This window comes from Callospermophilus lateralis, chromosome 11 (assembly GCF_048772815.1).
Source record: "Callospermophilus lateralis isolate mCalLat2 chromosome 11, mCalLat2.hap1, whole genome shotgun sequence".
NCBI classification, from domain to species: Eukaryota; Metazoa; Chordata; class Mammalia; order Rodentia; family Sciuridae; genus Callospermophilus; species Callospermophilus lateralis.
Window position 1 is genome coordinate 43,013,557 of NC_135315.1, and position 18,462 is coordinate 43,032,018.

Consider the following 18,462-nt stretch of genomic DNA (forward strand, 5'->3'; position numbering starts at 1 on the left):
AAATAACCCAATCAACAAATGGGCCAAGGACCTGAATAGGCAATTCACAGAGGAGGACATACAATCAATCAACAAGTACATGAAAAAATGCTCACCATCTCTAGCAGTCAGAGAAATGCAAATTAAAACCACCCTAAGATACCATCTCACTCCAGTAAGAGTGGCAGCCATTATGAAGTCAAACAACAATAAGTGTTGGCGAGGATGTGGGGAAAAGGGTACACTTGTACACTGTTGGTGGGACTGTAAATTGGTAAGGCCAATATGGAAAGCAGTATGGAGATTCCTGGGAAAGCTAGGAATGGATCCACCATTTGACCCGGCTATCGCCCTCCTCGGACTATTCCCTGAGGATCTTAAAAGAGCATACTATAGGGATACTGCCACATCAATGATCATAGCGGCACAATTCACAATAGCTAGACTGTGGAACCAGCCTAGATCCCCTTCAATAGATGAATGGATAAAAAAAATGTGGCATCTATACACAATGGAGTACTACGCAGCACTAAAAAATTATAAAATCATAGAATTTGCAGGGAAATGGATGGCATTAGAGCAGATTATGCTAAGCGAAGCTAGCCAATTCTTAAAAAACAAATGCCAAATGTCTTCTTTGATATAAAGAGAGCAACTAAGAACAGAACAGGGAGGAAGAGCATGAGGAAAAGATTAACATTAAACAAAGATGATTGAGGGGAGAGAGAGGGAGAGAGAAGGGAAAACATATGGAAATGGTAGGAGACCCTCAATGTTATACAAAATTACATAGAAGAGGTTGTGAGGGGAAAGGGGGGAAACAAGGGAGAGAATTGAACAACAGCACAAGAGGTAGAGAGGGAAGATGGGAGGGGAGGGGAGGGGGATAGTAGGGGATAGGAAAGGTAGCAGAATACAACAGTCACTAATATGCCATTATGTAAAAAGGTGAGTGTGTAACCAATGTGATTCTGCAATTTGTATTTGGGGTAAAAATGGGAGTTCAAAACCCAATTGAGTCAAATGTATGAAAGATGATATATCATGAGCTTTGTAATGTTTTGAACAACCAATAAAAAAAAAAGAAGTGTTTAATAAAGATTTCATGTATGCATGAAAAAAAAAAATAAAGCCACCCAGTCTAGACATTTTGTATAGAAACTTGAGCCAACATTGATTAGTTATTGTTGAATTTTAAGAGATCTTTATATATTTTTGGACATTAACCCCTTATCAGCTGTATGATTTGCAAATATTTTCTTGCATTCTATGGAGAATTATTGCATTATTACCTTTTCTTTCTGTCGACTCTGTCCTTTTATAAAAGTTTTATTAAATCTTTTCTTTTTCCTTTAATACTAGGGATTAAACCCAGGAACCTAGGCATGTTGAGCAAGTACTTTATCATTGAGTTACACCCCAGCCCCAGTTTTAAATTTAGATGTAATCGGATTTATTTTTGTTCTTATTGTTGCCTGTAAACATTGGTCTTTAAAGTCATCATAATTTTCTGATTATATTAAAAGATTACTTTTAACTTATGATTTTCAATAAGCAGTATTTGTTTAAAAAATTTTTTTTAATCACCTGAAACTTCCTTTAGTTGTAATGATATGCTATTTACTATTCAAGGACCTACTACAAAGTGGCAAGATGAATTTAGGCAGGTTCGATGAAAAGACTCAATGATAGTTTATTCTGTGGTAAGTTGTCATGAGCCAGCCTGGGCTGTGTGTGTGAGCTGTGAGCATTCTGAGTACAGGAGTGGACTGGACTGATGTTGCTGCTCTGTCTGGGCTGTGCACGTATGTGTCCTTTTCTCTTGCTCTGCCTTTTGATCCCACACAGCACCTGAGATGGGTGTGACTTGCCCAGATGTCAATCAATCTACTGACCACAAGATATTACGAAACTAGACTCAACCCCCTGAAACCTGACCCTTCGCCTTATTTGGAAAGAACATTCCATCCAACCTCCCTTTGTGTGTCTCCCCATATAAAAATAAAGAATTCAGGTGGCTCTCTCTCTTTCTAACAGACCCCTAAGGTCTAGAGCCCTCCTGGATTTTGAAAAGGTATTTTTGTGTACTTGTATGCTTTCTTCACCATTTTCTCAGTTACTGATGTAGTCAGATTTTGTGAACCCAGCATAGGTTGCCAGCTTGATTAGATGGTGACAGTAAATGATGGAGAATGCCAGAATGATTTTTAGTAACAAAAAATTTTTAGTAGCAAACAGACAAAAGTCAACCTCTTCCACACCATTGAAGGACATTCAATTGCAAGTAAGAAAATTACTTTGAGTTAGGCTAAAGCCATTATACTGAGAAACAGCCTGACAGATTGATTGTATTATAAGACGAGAAAAATATGATTTTCAAAAACGGGTGCTACTAGGTTTTTCTTTATTTCTTATTTCTATAAGTGATCCTTTTCTTGTGAATAGAAGTTTGCAAAAATTCTCTGCTGCACATATTAATGAATTATTGCCAACAACTTTAAAACAGGTCTTTGGTTCTTTTTTTTAAAAATATATTTTTAGTTGTAGAAATACCTTTATTTTATTTGTTTATTTTTATGTAGTGCTGATAATTGAACTCAGTGCCTCATATGTACTAGGTGAGCACTCTATCACTGAGCTACAACCCCAGCCCCAGTCTTTTGGTTCTTAATGACATGACAACTCAGTACCATGAATAATAGAATAGATTTTCATTGTTTCATCATTATGTAATTTTTTGGACAGAAATTATTCCAGTGGATTCTAAGTCAATACATAAAGCTTGAAGTTAGCCCAAACATCTTTAAATTTGACATACTAGAAATTTCAAGATCCTTTGGAATCTTTTTTCATTCTAATGGGAATAAAGTTATGATTCCTCTGATAAAACTTCCATTGGGTTTCTACCTCTTAACCCTATGCAAAAGAAGGGCATTTTACTGTCAGATCTTCCTTAACAGAGAGTAAGAAATTAAGCTTTAAGCAAAAATTTATATGAAGACCAAGATAGGAAAAATATTGACAGTAGCCTCAGTTACTGATGAAAAGGAACTATTTTTATTTAAAGTTGTAGTGTAAAAGAAGAAAGTATATATCAAGAAATTTCCTATAATTAATCATTAAAGACACATTCCCTTTAGCCATGTTTTTACAATGAGCATGCATATTATATTCATTTTTTGTATCATGTGAAATGGCTCACTGATTGAATTTAGAGGATACAAGTTTTGTTAATATTTAAACGACTATCTAGAATTTACCAGGGCTCACTTTTGTGGGAATACTTGGTTTTAAAGACAATTTAAATGAAATAACAGAAATGATTTTTTTTTTTTTTTTTTTTGCAGCAATGATGTGGAGATACAACCTAGGGCCTTGTGCATGCTACAGAAGAACTCTCTCCCACTGAGTCTGCATCTTTTAAAACAATCAATCATTTTAAATATTTCTGAGTCAGTAATTGATTCTTACAGCAGTCCCATTTTTGAAAGATCAATGAAGCATCTTAGGAATCCAGGATAAACTAATTTGACAAGACCAAATACAATTTCTAGAAAAAAACAACTACCAAAATATTATATGATATAATGAATACACATACCTCCTGGGCTGTGACCGGCATTCTTCCTCCCCGCTATCTGCCTCCTGTATAAATAGAACATGAAAAAAAAATTAAAACCTAAAGTTTCATATCATGGTATTGCCAATGAAATTTTTACTAAGTTTTATATGTGGGCATAGCGTATTTATATTGTTCCGCATTAAACTAAATTCTCTTCATAAAAGGTGACTTCTTCCAACCCAGTGGGTTGATGCCATTGAAACTTACTCCTGGAGGAAATAACATCAGTTTACAAATAAATTTCATTGATAACAAAGTGCTACTCATTAAAACTACTAGCTCTGAAAAACAATTGAACATATTATGTTATTTTTGTGCTACTTTAACTCCAAAATAAGTGACTAATAGCAAAAATTTCAAGATGACCTATGATTCTGATCTCCAAAGAACAACCTAAAAAATGTACCACTTCCAAGTGCTCCTGATCAAATCACTATCACCATCAACATAATGGCTACTGCTTATTGAGAACTTCCATCGTGCCAGGCACTGTGCACAACACTTTAAGTACCTACTTATTTATAAACTATAATAATGGAACTATATTTTCACTGATTCTCATACACATATAACAAAGAATAAATTGATATAAAAAAGCACTTAATAGTTTAACTGCAGTCTTTGTGGTTTTTTTTTTTTTTTTTTTTTAAGTAGCACATAAATAGTCTTAGAACTTGTTAATGTGTATGCTATACTGGATTGCGTGTGCTAGGCAAGCACTCTACCACTGAGCTATATCCCCAGCCCCATAGTCTACGACAATTTAGAGTTAATGGATGCTTTATAAATAGAACAAACCAAAATTCATAAAAAGGAAATAAATTGTCCAGGTAAACGCACACGATGAAGCCAGAATTAAAACAAACAATATAATGCCTCCCAATTGGTTAAAAATCAATTTACCTCTCCCTAGCCATAGTTAGGAATTAGTATACATTACTATATTATACAATCTTCACAGAGAAAAGAATATCGACATGAAGGAAAAGTGATAAATGATGATAAAATTAATGATACTGAATTTTTTCCTTTAAATTTGCTCCTTGACATTTCATTCATTCATTCATGGTACTAGGGATTGAACCCAGGAGTGCTTTATCACTGAGCTACATCCTCAGCCCTTTCTTTTTTATTTTGAGACAAGGTCTCCCTAAGTTGCTTAGGCCCTAAATTGCAGAGGCTGGCTTTGAACTTGAAACCCTGCCTCAGCTTCCTGAGTTGCTGGGATTTACAGACATACATCACTGCACTGTGCTGATATTTTATACGTGTTCTCCCATTGCTTTTGCCCTATCTGGCATACACAGAAATAGGAAAAGAAAAATAATCTCAAACAATATGTGGACTGTCTGCCAATGACCCATTTATATTTTCTAGTTTATGTAGCCATCCCCATTTACCTCTGAACTATTCTGTCTCCATTCCAAGTCACAGTCAGACTTTTATTCCTCCATTATTTTCACATAAATAAAGTTGCCCAAGGGAAGAGAGCTGAGCTGATAGTCATTGCTGAGATCTGAACACCTAAAGCCCTTTGTGCAATCCATTATCAAGTCCCTTCCCAGTCTCTCCATTGCCATCTATCAATCGCTTTTGTTCCTACATCATTTGGGTGAGCCATAGGAAATGGGGATTAATAATTATTTACAAATTGTATAAAAACAAATTTAATTTTAAGGATGCTTACAATTTTCCCCAAAGGAAGAACAGACATTCTACTCCCAGAGGGAGGACAGGTACAATATGCATTATATAGAGCATTATACTTTTTGCCTGTAGGAGAAGTTTTAGGTTCAGAAGATATTTAGCAACTCAAAAAGAAAGGCATTAAAATGAGAAAGAACTGTCTCTGGAATCAAAGGTCAAAACCTGGAAAAATAAAGTGAAAATATTCAAATAAGCAAATGTAGATGTACTATTTTTGTGTCCAAGGGAACTGTAATACATAGAAATAATTTCCTGGGAATTATTTCCTATTTAACAAATAGTACTTCATTATTATTATTGATTAACAGACCTCAAATTCTGATGTACTCCTCTCAAATTATTTCTATTGCATGAAATATTATATAAGGAAGAATGTATTTAACACATATTTAAGTTATGAGATACAATAGTAAAATGAATATCTGTGAATGTCATTCCACCTTAGGGCTGGAATAATATCGACCTTTGCATCCACCTATGTATTTATTTCCTATTTCCTATCCCATGTACTAGTATCCTGAAGTTTATAATTATCTTGCTTTCCCCCATTTTATTATAAAAAATTTCAAACATACAGGAGTCTGTATGTCCACCATCAGGATTCTAGCATGAATACTGTCTATACTTGCTTTTTCACATATCTGTTCATCTATCAATCCATAAACCCATATTTATATAAGTATTCTTGTCCTTAAATACATGTCACTAATTAAAATTCAGTATTTCGTTATAGTTCTTTTTTTTTTCTTTAAGGTAAAACTTACAATGAAATGCACACTTTTTTTTGCAGTAGGATCAAAGCCAGGGGCATTCTGCCACTCAGCTACATCCCCAGCCCTTTTTATTTTTCATTTTGAGATAGGGTCTGTTCCATATATTCCTTTTTACCCATGAAGTCTTTATTCTTTGAGTTTGGGTATTATAGTATTATGCAGTACCATTGTTAGCTTTCATTAATGGGACCATATTACCAAGTCCTTTAAAACTTAACTCATTTTGAATTGAGTTTCAAACTTTTGAAAGTGCAAGGATTCAATTTTAAAGTTGGAATCCCATGAAATGTGTTTTCTTCATTAGAAGTAACATCATAACTCTTCTCATAGATGTTATACTAGTAGCAGAAAATCCTATTGACTTCCTCTCACCCATCTCAAATACCTTCAGTGAAATTGATTTAAGGGTAGTGGGATATTCCATTTAATAAAACAGGTTTAGAACATTATTTTCTCTACTATAGGCCCTCCCTCAAAAAGTTTTTTTTCTTGGATTTTTTTCCAATATTCAGACTCTGAAATTTGTAATTACAACCAAGTACTTATCATAACTGAAAGATTTCTGGTAGCTTAAAATTTACTAGCACTTAATGAAGACACACTTATTACTGAAAGAAACCATTATGCTAGATTAGTAGGAAGAGTCAGGTTGTAATATCTATCACTTTTGAGCCAGAAGTATTCTTTCATAATAAAATGCTGACCTGAATCAACATTATAAAAGAATACTTCTGGCTCATTTAAAAAAAAAAAGAAAGTTGTAAATTCTTAAATTAATGTTGGCCTTGTTTCCAAGTCCTGTCTTCCATTTTGTTGTTCTATACTTCCTGACCACTCTTACAAATAGCTTACAAGCCTCTGAAGAAACTGGAATAGGCTGTTATTTCTCAAGGTTTACAAATTAAGTGATTGATTTTTAATGTATTCTCTACTTCTATTTTTATTTTTAGATTTTCTTAATATTTAAAGATGTGCCTTTTATTGGATAATGTTAATTTATGAATGTAATAATGTTATTTCACAATTATAATAATGTTACATGATCATGGGTGTGGCATTCTTGAAAGAATCTTCACAAAAGATGTGAAAGGAAAGTAGTTTTCCTAAAACTCATGGCTCTGATTGCACAGTCCAATTTGCTTTTGATGTTTCTATAAGCAAAGATCACTTTCTTTTAAGGCTATTTTCAGAACTTGTCTTTGTATTTTCTCTATAAACTACAAATGCAATTATATCTATTAGGAGGCTAGAGTAACACAGGCAGCCTTACATGTGTGCCATGAGAAAGTTCAAAGACTGTTAACAAAAAGAAAGTCTATGGGAACTCAAAATTTCATTTTTTAATGGTAATCACCAAGATTTTCCTCCAAGAAATAAATTGTTATTTTGTATTTTGTAACTTAAAAGTAGCTATTAGTACATTTCTGAGATATAGCGGGAGACCAAAACATTTTTGAAAAGAGAATAAATATATGAAGAAAAAAAGAGAGATATGGTCTCATTAATCTGATCAGGCTGGCCTTGAACTTATGAGTATCCTGCCTCAGTTGACCAAGTCTGAGATTATAGGCATGTGCCAGCCTGGCTAAATATGCACAAATCTTAAGTGCACCATCCAATGATTTTTTACAAATGTGTACACTTATGTAACTCAGATTTTTGGCTATCAAGAAATGGGACATTTCTGTCACCTCAGAAAATTTTCTTATGTTTCCTTCCCAGTTAATATATGGCACCACTCATATCTAGAGGAAAACGTTGTTCTGATTATTTTTCCACTACATTTTCCCATGAAAAATTAGTATATAAAAAGATAAAAGAAAATATAAGATTAGTGTCTGACATATGATTCTATTTACATGATTCCAAAAAAAAATGGGGTCATATAGTTTGTACTCTTTAATGGAAAGTATTTTTTACTCAATACAATATTTTGGGGATTCCTCCATGATGTTGCAATCAACATTATTTCCATTCTTTTCATTGCTGAGAATTCTATCATATAAATATACTATAGTTTGTTTATTCATTCTCTTATTGTTAGATACATCTGGATTGTTTGAATTTTGAATATTTTGAATAAAGTTACAATATGAACATATTTTGTGTTTTTTTTTCTTTTGGTAGACATATGCTTTTCTTTCTCTTAGATCTTGGGGTAAATGTATTTGTAATTTTATAGGAAACTATGAGGCTTTTCCCAAAGTGTACCACTTTACACTCTAATCAAAAACGTAGAAGAGTTACAATTGAGGTTTGATTAGTAATTTTTTCTTCCATGGTTATTGTTTTCTGCATTCTCAAAAACATCTGCCTGGCAAGTGTTGTAGTTCAGTGGTAGAGTGCTTAATTGGCACATGTGAGGCATTGGGTTAGATCCTTATCACCATATAAAAATAAATTTAAAAAATAAAGGTATTGTGTCCATGTACAACTAAAAACAAAATATTTTTTAAAAATTGCCTACCCTCTAATCACAAAGATATTTTACTGTAGTTTCTTACAAAAGCGTTATGGGTTTGTATACAAGGTAATCTTAAATTTAATATCTGTTTGTAGTGTGAGATAGAGATAGATGTTCCTTTTTTATTAAAATATGGACATCCAGTTTTCAAACACTATTCGTTGAAAATACTTTTCTTTTTCCATTGTAATATTTGTTCTGTTTGTAAAATATCAAATGATAGCAATAAATGAAAGTCTACTTTTGGCCTCTATTCTGTTCTACTGATCTATTTGTCAATCCTTATGCTACTACCACTCCATCTTGATTAGAAAACTTGGAATGGAACCACTATTTGACCCAGCTATCCCACTCCTTGATCTATACCCAAGGACTTAAAATCAGCATGCTATAGTAATGCAGACACATCAATGTTTATAGCAGCTCAATTCACAATACCTAAACTGTGGAAGCAACCTAGATGCCCTTTAATAGATGAATGGATAAAGAAACTGTGGTACATACACACAATGGAATATTACTCAGCATTAAGAGAGTATAAAATTATGGCATTTGAAGGTAAATGAATTAAGTTGGAGAATATTATGCTAAATGAAGTAAGCCAATCTCCCAAAAAACAAAGGCCAAATGTTCTCTCTGATAAGTGGATGCTGACCCAAAATGGGGGGGGGGCGCATATGAGGAGAATGGAGGAACTTTGATTGGGCAAAGGGGAAGGAGAGATGGGAAGGGGGTATGGGGGTAGGAAAAATGGTAAAATGAGATAAACGTCATTACCCTAGGTACATGTATGACTCCACATGTGGTACGACTATGTTGTGTACAGTCAAAGAAAGAAAAAGTTGTGCTCCATTTGTGTGCAATGAATCAATGCATTCTGCTATCATATATACCTAATTACAATAAATAAATAAATTTAAAAGTTATAAGAGGCAATAACAACATCTAGGGGAAGTGAAATAAAATACAAATACTTTGTTTTCTTTCAATATTAAACATTCTAATTACTTATGGATACAAAAAATTAAATTAGAAATAACCAAGGTTACAAATGAAAACATTAGACCAACACACACAGACACAGGTAATGAAGAGACATTAAACTGACGGCACGATGTTCTAAAATTTTCTTTTTCTTTTTGGTACCAGGGATTGATTCCAGGGCCCTTAACCACTGAGCCACATTCCCGGCCCTTTTTTATTTTGAGACAGGGTCTTGCTAAGTTGCAGAGACTGGCTTTGAATTTGCAATTCTCTTTCCTCAGTCTCTGAAGCCACTGGGATTATAGGAGTTTGCCACCACAGCAGGCATGTTCTCAAGTTTCCTAAAATCATTTTTAAACTAATGAGTAAACAAATGCAGTTAATGACTCTGACCAAAAAGAAATTCAAATATTTAACAAGTAGGTATATTGGTAAGATATTTTTTATTAGAAGGAAATGAGTTGCTACTATGATAATATTAATATTTAAAGCTATACAAGTAATGTTTTAGCCTTCAATAGGGGAAAAGATACTGGGTAAAATTTTTGATGGGCAAATGACTAACACATTCATTGAGAGCTGCTAGAGTCCAAAGAGAAACAAAAAGGTATGACCCAATATCATACTCAAGAGAAAGGTAGACATATTTGAAAAGTTGATAAAAATACAGTATAAATGCATGTCACAAGAAGATCATGCCACAGGAATTCAGAAGAGAGACCTCACTGAGGATATATATTCACAGGGTAACTGGATTTTGAGTCCAGTCTTGAAGGACTGATAGGCAATTTGAGACATGAGAAAATGAAAGAACAACAAAAATATCTGTGACACCTTGTGGATGGCAGTGAGCTCATTAGCTTAGTTGAAACCCAGGGCTTGCCTTTGGGTAGGCACCAAAGATAAAACTGGAGGGGGCAGGGCTTTAAATCTGATCCATTGATGGAGAAGCCAGGGAAAGTACTTATGAGCATCTAAAAACCTGGGTAGAATTACAAATCTGGCAATAACAAAAACTTCTTTATAGAAACAGGCTAAAATTTATAAGGTCAATCATTTTTTTTTTTTCCCCCTAAAGCTAGAAAACACTGGTTAGTGTCACCACAGATGTCCACTAGAGGGCAGACAAACCCAAGTTTACACTGTTGTAAAACTGGAGAAAGCACTGCTTTCACAGAAAATACTGATAGAACACTTCATATGCTGCTGTTGTTTGAAGACCAGTTTCAGTGCCTTTAACCTTGGACAGAGCCTAAGCTATGAGACCAATCTTCCACAAAAATCTTTTTGTGGTATAAAACATTTCTTAATTGTCAAATGGACCAGGAAGCTTTGGGAATTGATTGAGCTGATAGGTACAGGTCTTATATAGGGCAAGCATGCCTGGATATCCAACAGCAGCACTCATTACTGGCTTTACTGGCTACCTTACCTCTAACTCAACTCAATCACCCATCTCATGCATATCTTAAACACAGCCTAAATTTCAAATTAAGTTCTTCCATTTCCTTTTGGTCATTTAGAGAAATGTTTGGTCTTAAGGACTCATACCCCTTCATCAGAGGTGAGATGAGGGGAGGCTGCTAAAGAGATGTTCTAATATGTGCATTTGCCTCAGCAGGCTGAGGAGCTGTCATAATTGAGGCAGGGGGGTGATGGTGGGAGTCTTCAGTTCTCACTAACTATGACAATCAATCATCATAATTTACAACTAATTAAAAGGGTTGAGAATTTTAACAAACCTTTTATTTATTTTTTTTAAAGAGAGAGAGAGAGAGAGAGAGAGAGAGAGAGAGAGAGAGAGAGAGAGAGAATTTTTTAATATTTATTTTTTAGTTTTCAGGGGACACAACATCTTTGTACGTGGTGCTGAGGATCGTACCCAGGCCGCACGCACTACCGCTTGAGCCACATCCCCAGCCCCTTAACAAACGTTTTAGAAGCCAAAGCTAGATTTTGCAAACTATCATGAACTTTTTCTGCTTTGAATTTTTGCCATGTATCTGTCATTAAAGATGCAAGGACAATCTAGTAAATTGACTTTTTGCCATTAGCTAGAAGTAGTTTTCCTTTTTTCCAACCAATGCTAGTATCACAAGCATTTTCTGTTTCTTACATCTTAGAAAATGATACTATTTAGTTTCAGATATTAAGTATTTCAACTGCAAGTGAATTTTCCTATACTGAAATTCTTGTGGTGTCTCCAATGAGTCACACCATCTTGTCTCTTAGATTTTTCTATAGAACAATCTTCATGGAAATTGAACCCTTTGCTTCCCTACTTCTATTCATCCTTCAGATTTGTAGCTTAGGTGTTCCTCTCTCTAGAGACCTTCCTTGCCTCTAAGACTGGGATTCCATGCTTTTCCAAGTGCAAGCATGGCTCCTTCGTTAGCACTCTAGTACAACAATGCTCACACTACCTGTACCTGTTTACTTGTTGGGCATTACATTAAAAGTCCGAAGGCAGGAACTATGTCTTGATCATTGTTGTATACTCAACTCCCAGCAATGCTTAATATTTATGGAATGAATGGTTAAAATAAAAGAAAGGCCAAGTATTGTGGGATAGATTCTTCAACAGAGAAAGAAGAATCTTTTTAAACATTATTTATTATATGATTGTTCAAAATATAAATAACAATAATTCCTCACTTAAGAATATTCATAGCCGTAACCAACCCACATTGTCATGTGGGCAATCATTTTAGAGACTTGTACAATTGACTTCTAATAGAAACAGAACAATGGGGTCATGTTGTCAATAATAGTCATAAATTACTGAACTAAATCATCACCCTGTTTTTAAAGTAGTAGGTGCTTTTTTTTTTTTTTTTTTTTTTTGGTACCAAGGATTGAACTCAGGGGCACTCAACCACTGAGCCACATCCCCAGTCCTATTTTGTATTTTATTTAGAGACAGGGTCTCACTGAGTTGCTTAGCACCTTTCTTTTTGCTGGGGCTGGCTTTGAACTTGCTATTCTCCCACCTCAGCCTCTTGAGCGGTTGGGATTGTATACAGGCATATGCCACCACACCCAGCTATTTATTTGTTTTAAAAAGTCCTATCTAGCAATCTTTTCCTTCATAGCTTTGGGTTTTTACATGCCTGTCTAAAAAAGTTTCCTAAAATCTTAGCTTACTAATTCATTTATAATTTATGTATTACAACTAGAAAAAAACCTTGAAGATAAGTAGTGGTAATTTTAGCAGCTTGGGAGGCTAAAACAGGAGGATGGCAAGTTCAAAGCCAGCCTCAACAATTTAGTGAGGCCCTAAGCAACTTATTGAGACCCTATATTAAAATTAAAAAAATAAAAATAAAAAGGGCTGTTGGTGTAGCTCAGTGGTTAAGCACCTCTGAATTAAATCCCTGGTACAAAAAAAAAAAAAAAAAAAAAAGATGTAGGGACATGGGGAAAATGTACAAATTCCTATTCCTTTTCTTCCCTTAATTAGATGTCTTTTGATATATTAGGTAGAATATACATATCATCTAACCAAATTTTAAGAGAGAGATAAATAAGTTGAAAAAATCAACAAGTGAAACTTTCGCTGGCAGATGGTTACCTGAGTGACACCTCTCCATTTCCTTCTTTGTACAGCAGCTTCTAATGTTACAGCCATGTCAGCAATACATCTTTTTCAATGTCCTTTTTTCTCTTGAGAGATCCTGGGGTTGTTTTTTGGGGGGGGGGGCAGGGGTAACCAGGGATTGAATTCAGTGGCACTCAACCACTGAGCCACATCCCCAGCCCTATTTTGTATTTTATTTAGAGACAGGGTCTCACTGAGTTGCTTAGCTCCTTGCTTTTGCTGAGGCTGGCTCTGAACTCATGATCCTCCTGCCTCAGCCTCCCAAACCCCTGGGAATACAGCCTGGGCCACTGCACCTGGCTGAGATTCTGGGGTTTTTTGTTTGTTTGTTGTTGTTGTTGTTTGTTTGTTTTTTCAATATTTTGTTTTGAGTTATAGTTGGACCCAATACATTTTATTTTTATGTGGTGCTGAGGATCAAACCCAGTGCCCCACATGTGCTAGGAGAATGCTTACCACTGAGTCACAACCCCAGCCCCATGAGACCCTGGTTTTTAAACTGGGATACATGTGTCCCAGGGTCATGACACAGCATGAGGGGATTACTAAAGTCAAAGAATGAATGAATGTAGAGCTTATTTTCAGATCACCAACTTTACTTGGTGGGAAGTAATAGTTTTACAGTAAAAGAGATAAACATGTTTACATTTGCATGAAACATAAGGTAAACCATAAGAATTCATGTAATAGGATCCTTTAAACTGTCTTATCCCCAGACTGTCAGGAGTTTCTCATTCACTTTTCTCTGTTAAAAGAAATTTCTGGTGTAAAGAATTGAGGAGCCCTGCAGAAGACTGCTTTTTGTAACTTTAAAATTAAGCCTGTGTCTGATTATGAGCAGTTAATATACAAGTTAAAAGCTGGGGGCAGGGTAGGTTAATAAATATGGAGAAGATCAGATGCTTAAAATGCCTAGGTGTAATTCCTTTATACCACTAAGACAGCAGGCATGTCACTGTTAAGACTTCCATAAACAAAAGGCTGGAAAAGTAGTGCGCACATTCCCCTCATCACCCCCCCAAGCGTGCGCGCGCGTGCGCGCGCACACACACACACACACACACACACACACACACAAAAGAAGGCAGGCAGCAGAAAAGAGGAAAAGGAAAAACTCCTGTTTGAAATGGGAACATAGGTACTGAAATAAAGGGGTCAGAAAATCAGAATGTGATCTAACTCAATATAAATGAGGCCTGCTAGTGATCCTTACTAATACACTGAATATCAGGAAACCAAATATTAATATCCTTTTACAGTTAATACACTCCTGGTTTTATTCATGGAAATAGTGACTAAGAAAAAATTGACAACTTAATGCAGTTAGTCTTTAATTATACTTATAGTCCTCATTAACCTTAACAACTCACCAACTGAACAAAAAAAATCACCTCCTTAGTAATATAGGTCTAACTAGAACTGCATAAATAGGATATGCTGTGTAAGAGGAAGGTAGAATTTCATGAGAGAAGCACTCAGTCATCTGAATTTCCCCTGCAATTTGCTGAAAATCAGCATCACACATTGTCAATTTACAGACAGAAGCTTCCCAGCTATGCAGTCTTTTAAGCACTTATTGTTTTTAATTGACTGTTTCTCCACTGTCTTATTCTCTCTGGCAGCATTCTTGCTTTTCCCGAAGGTTCCCACAAGTCTTTCCCTCCCATTGTGCACAAATCTTATGAAGATCTCTCCTTGATCTTTGAAATTTATACCCTAAGGTAATTTCAGAAAATATTTATTACTTATGCTCTAAATCCTAAGAAAAAAATTACTGATACACTCCCTCCCTAAACACACTGATTAAAAGTTTAAGAGAAAAGAAAGTGCTATAATCAACTTTATAAAGAATAATTTTGAAAATATCCATCCTCATTGTCATTAAATATTTTTTCTTAAGAAACTAGCACAGTCCTTGCAGTTATATGTGTAAATTAAAAAGACCTGTGAAAGATATTAGCAAATCCTCAAAAATATGATTCTGGGAAGCAAAGGTAAATATAAAAAGGCATACCCAGACAATATCCTGGTCAGTAAATACCCTCTCTGAGTACCTACCATGAAATAGCTACAACTTGCTTAATTTCCTAAAAAACATCTCCTGATCAATGCCTTGAATACTTCCATGAAATGAAGGCTACCAAGAAATGGTAAAATGATGGGGCTGGGGATGTAGGTCAGCAGTAGAGTGCTTGCCTAGCATGTGTGAGGCACTAGGTTTGATCATCAGCACCACAGAAAAATAAACAAAATAAAGGTATTGTGTCCATCTACAACTAAAAAAATATTTTAAAAAGAAATGGTAAAATGAAATATTACACAATTAGAGTCAACTGAAAATATGGGATAAAATAGGTATGCTGCAGATTAAGACAAAAACCCTCTCAAACCATTAGAGATGACACACAAAATGCTTTCATGCTATATTTTCTGCAAGATCCAAGAAATCTACAACAAGATAAACTAAACCTTGCAGAAGAAAATCAAGAGTGGCTTTCAGGTGTGTCTATGTACATGATGTAAACACATGGGCACATTCAATATTAGTGTGAAGTGCTTCCAGAGGCTGCAGTGAACTGAATTTCATTTTTACAGTGATAATTACCAATTTTCATACATTTGAGGAGTCACAGAATTGAATACTTGGTATGCACAATTCACTGGAAAGTAAGCAATCATTAATAGACAGTTAACAATTATGAAGGCTATGAAAACATTCAAATCTGATCTTTGGCCTTTAGAATAACTCCACTGTATAGATAACTTTAAATAATTAATCAATGAAATGTTCATAAATACTTCATTCTTGACCTATATAAGTGAAGAGTTTAAAATAGTTTCACATGAGTAAAACATAAAAACTATTTTTAAATATTTCTCCAGTAAAGTCAAAATCCTTTTTAAACTACTGTATTTTACATGCACTAATCCTATGACATTTCAATACCAGGGCGCTTGGGCAAGTAATTTAAAAGACACAGTTCTTGCCCTCATTTTGATTAAAATCAAGACCAGATGACAATAACAGTTATATGAATAGTTAAGAGGCAAAATAAATATAAACTGAATGTAAACTAAAGGGTAGATCACAGGTTGTAAACATCTACTTTTTATGCTTCTTTCTCTAAAAAATTACTGTGAGAAAAGTAAAATCTGTTTCTATATAACTCTTAACACTTTGATTACTCCAAATGAATCCATGACAGAAAGACGGGATATGATCCTTTAGACCCACCTGTCCATTCATTCAAGATATCTGTGTGTGTGTGTGTGTGTGTGTGTGTGTGTGTGTGTGTGTGTGTCGGAGGGTACAAGGGTTTGAACCCAGGGCTTCTCACATTCTAGGCAAGCACCCTACCATCAAAAGACATGTATGTTTCTAGGCACTGTGCTAGGTGTTGGGGATAAAACAGATGCAGGCCCTGCTTAAGTGTGATGAAGGAGACAAGCAAATAATTACATAGCAAAAGTAAAACTGCAACTACAAATAGCTGAAATACAATTAACTGGTACTTACTATACATACACACAGACAGCATAAGAATTGGGACCCTGGTGGGGTGTACCATCTGTGGTTAAATCCCTGAAAATATTCCTCCAGGCTTCCTTTCATTCCTCATTACTGGCTTACTGAATTAAAAAAAAAAAAAAATTAAAACAAAATATTTCCATTGAATTTATGATATAAAAAGGGTTTTCCTGGAGACTACCTAAAATAGAAGCCATTACTGTAGATTTGGGGTTTTAATTTATAAAGAAACTATTGGAGGGGCTGGGGTTATGGCTCAGTGGTAGAGTGCTCACCTAGCATGCATGAGGCACTGGGTTCGATCATCAGCACCACATAAAAATAAAGATATTCTGTTCACCTAAAACTAAAAAATAAATATTTTTTTTTAAAAAAGAAATCTATTGGGAAATTAGATGTGTATACACACACACACACACACACACACACACAAATAAAGGAATTCAATACGTAAGAAACACAGATTAGACTGACAGCTTTCTTGCTGTCTTTCTCTTCCCATAGGTCCTTGGACTTTGCACCAGTTTCTGCCTTTGCTACTTAGGGGAATAATCAACCATAAGAACTTCAGAACTTCTATTTGTCTTTTTTTATATATTGTCTACAAGGCCTCTAAAAAAGTTCACTCAGAATTCCAAATCATTTCAACTTATTCTTAGAACCATATCCCCCAAAAATGCCTTTATTTTGAAACTCTTTCAAGGACTTGATTCCTGGTTTTCAGGAAGAAAATCTTGCAAAACTCAGTCTCTGATCTCCCTCAACTGGGTACAAGCTTCCCTTTTCTTGTTGTTCTCACAGATATCTTACTTCTTGTATTATAATCATGTACACTGACATCTTATCCTAATAGGTAGTCTACAAATATCTACTGAATGGGTGAATTATTGGAGCAAAAAATTACAGAAAAAAAGTTTTTAAGTAAGAAAAGGAAAAATGAGTTTGGGTTTTAAATAATGAAAAATCATGGAGGAAGGAAATTTCTTATACATTGGAGTTTTTAAAGACAAAAACAAAAAACACCACAACCACTGGAGGCACTATTAAGAAATAAAAGGATATTTAAATGTATTATAACCTAATAAACTTTGGAATTCATGGCCATATAAAACTGAAGGCTGGTGGCACATGCCTATAATCCCATACTACTTGGGAGGCTAAGGCAGGAAGATTACAAACTCCAGGTTAGCTGGGAAATTTGGTCAGCCCAATATAAAAAGGAAGGACTGGGAGACTGGGGTTGTGGCTCAGTGGTGGAGCACTCACCTAGCATATATGGGGCACTGGGTTTGATCCTCAGCACTACATATGAGTGAATTAATAAATACATAAATAAATAAAACTATAATGAAATTTTTTTTTTTTTAAAAAAAGGAAGGAGTGGGTATGCAGCCCAAAGGTAGAATGTTTGCCTAGCATGCCCAAGGCCCTGAATCCAATCCCCAGCATGTAAAAAAACAAAACTAGAAACAAGTTAACAATAACAAAGGTTAATTTTGTAAAAACAAAAAACACCAATGCTCTGACATTCAATGCATTTTGTTCTGTGAATTAAAAAATGCTGTAAACTCCTTATGCAGTACCTCACTCCCTTTAATATTCCCAGTGACTTGTGGCCTACTAGTCACCCAAGACTGGCATTTAGTTTAAAAAGTATTACAGTTCCTTGGCTTCATTAAACATATCTTAAGTGGTATATATTACTAGATATAGAAAGCTTTTGTTAAAAAGCCACATAATTATTGAAAAAAAACTTTATTTTTTTTTTTTGGATCCTCATTTTCTATAACCTTTATTTTCACAAAA

At 34.8% G+C, this 18,462-nt stretch overlaps 1 protein-coding gene across 3 annotated transcripts in view; it reads right to left on the bottom strand.

Moving 5' to 3' along the window:
• Nucleotides 1–18,462, bottom strand: part of Ssh2 (slingshot protein phosphatase 2) — a 265,723-nt gene that overhangs the window by 152,644 nt on the left and 94,617 nt on the right. For all 3 annotated transcript variants that reach the window (XM_076871695.1, XM_076871694.1, XM_076871696.1), the window contains one exon: nt 3,581–3,624. In XM_076871695.1, coding sequence (XP_076727810.1) covers nt 3,581–3,624 — 44 coding nt within the window. The remainder of the gene's footprint in view (nt 1–3,580; nt 3,625–18,462) is intronic.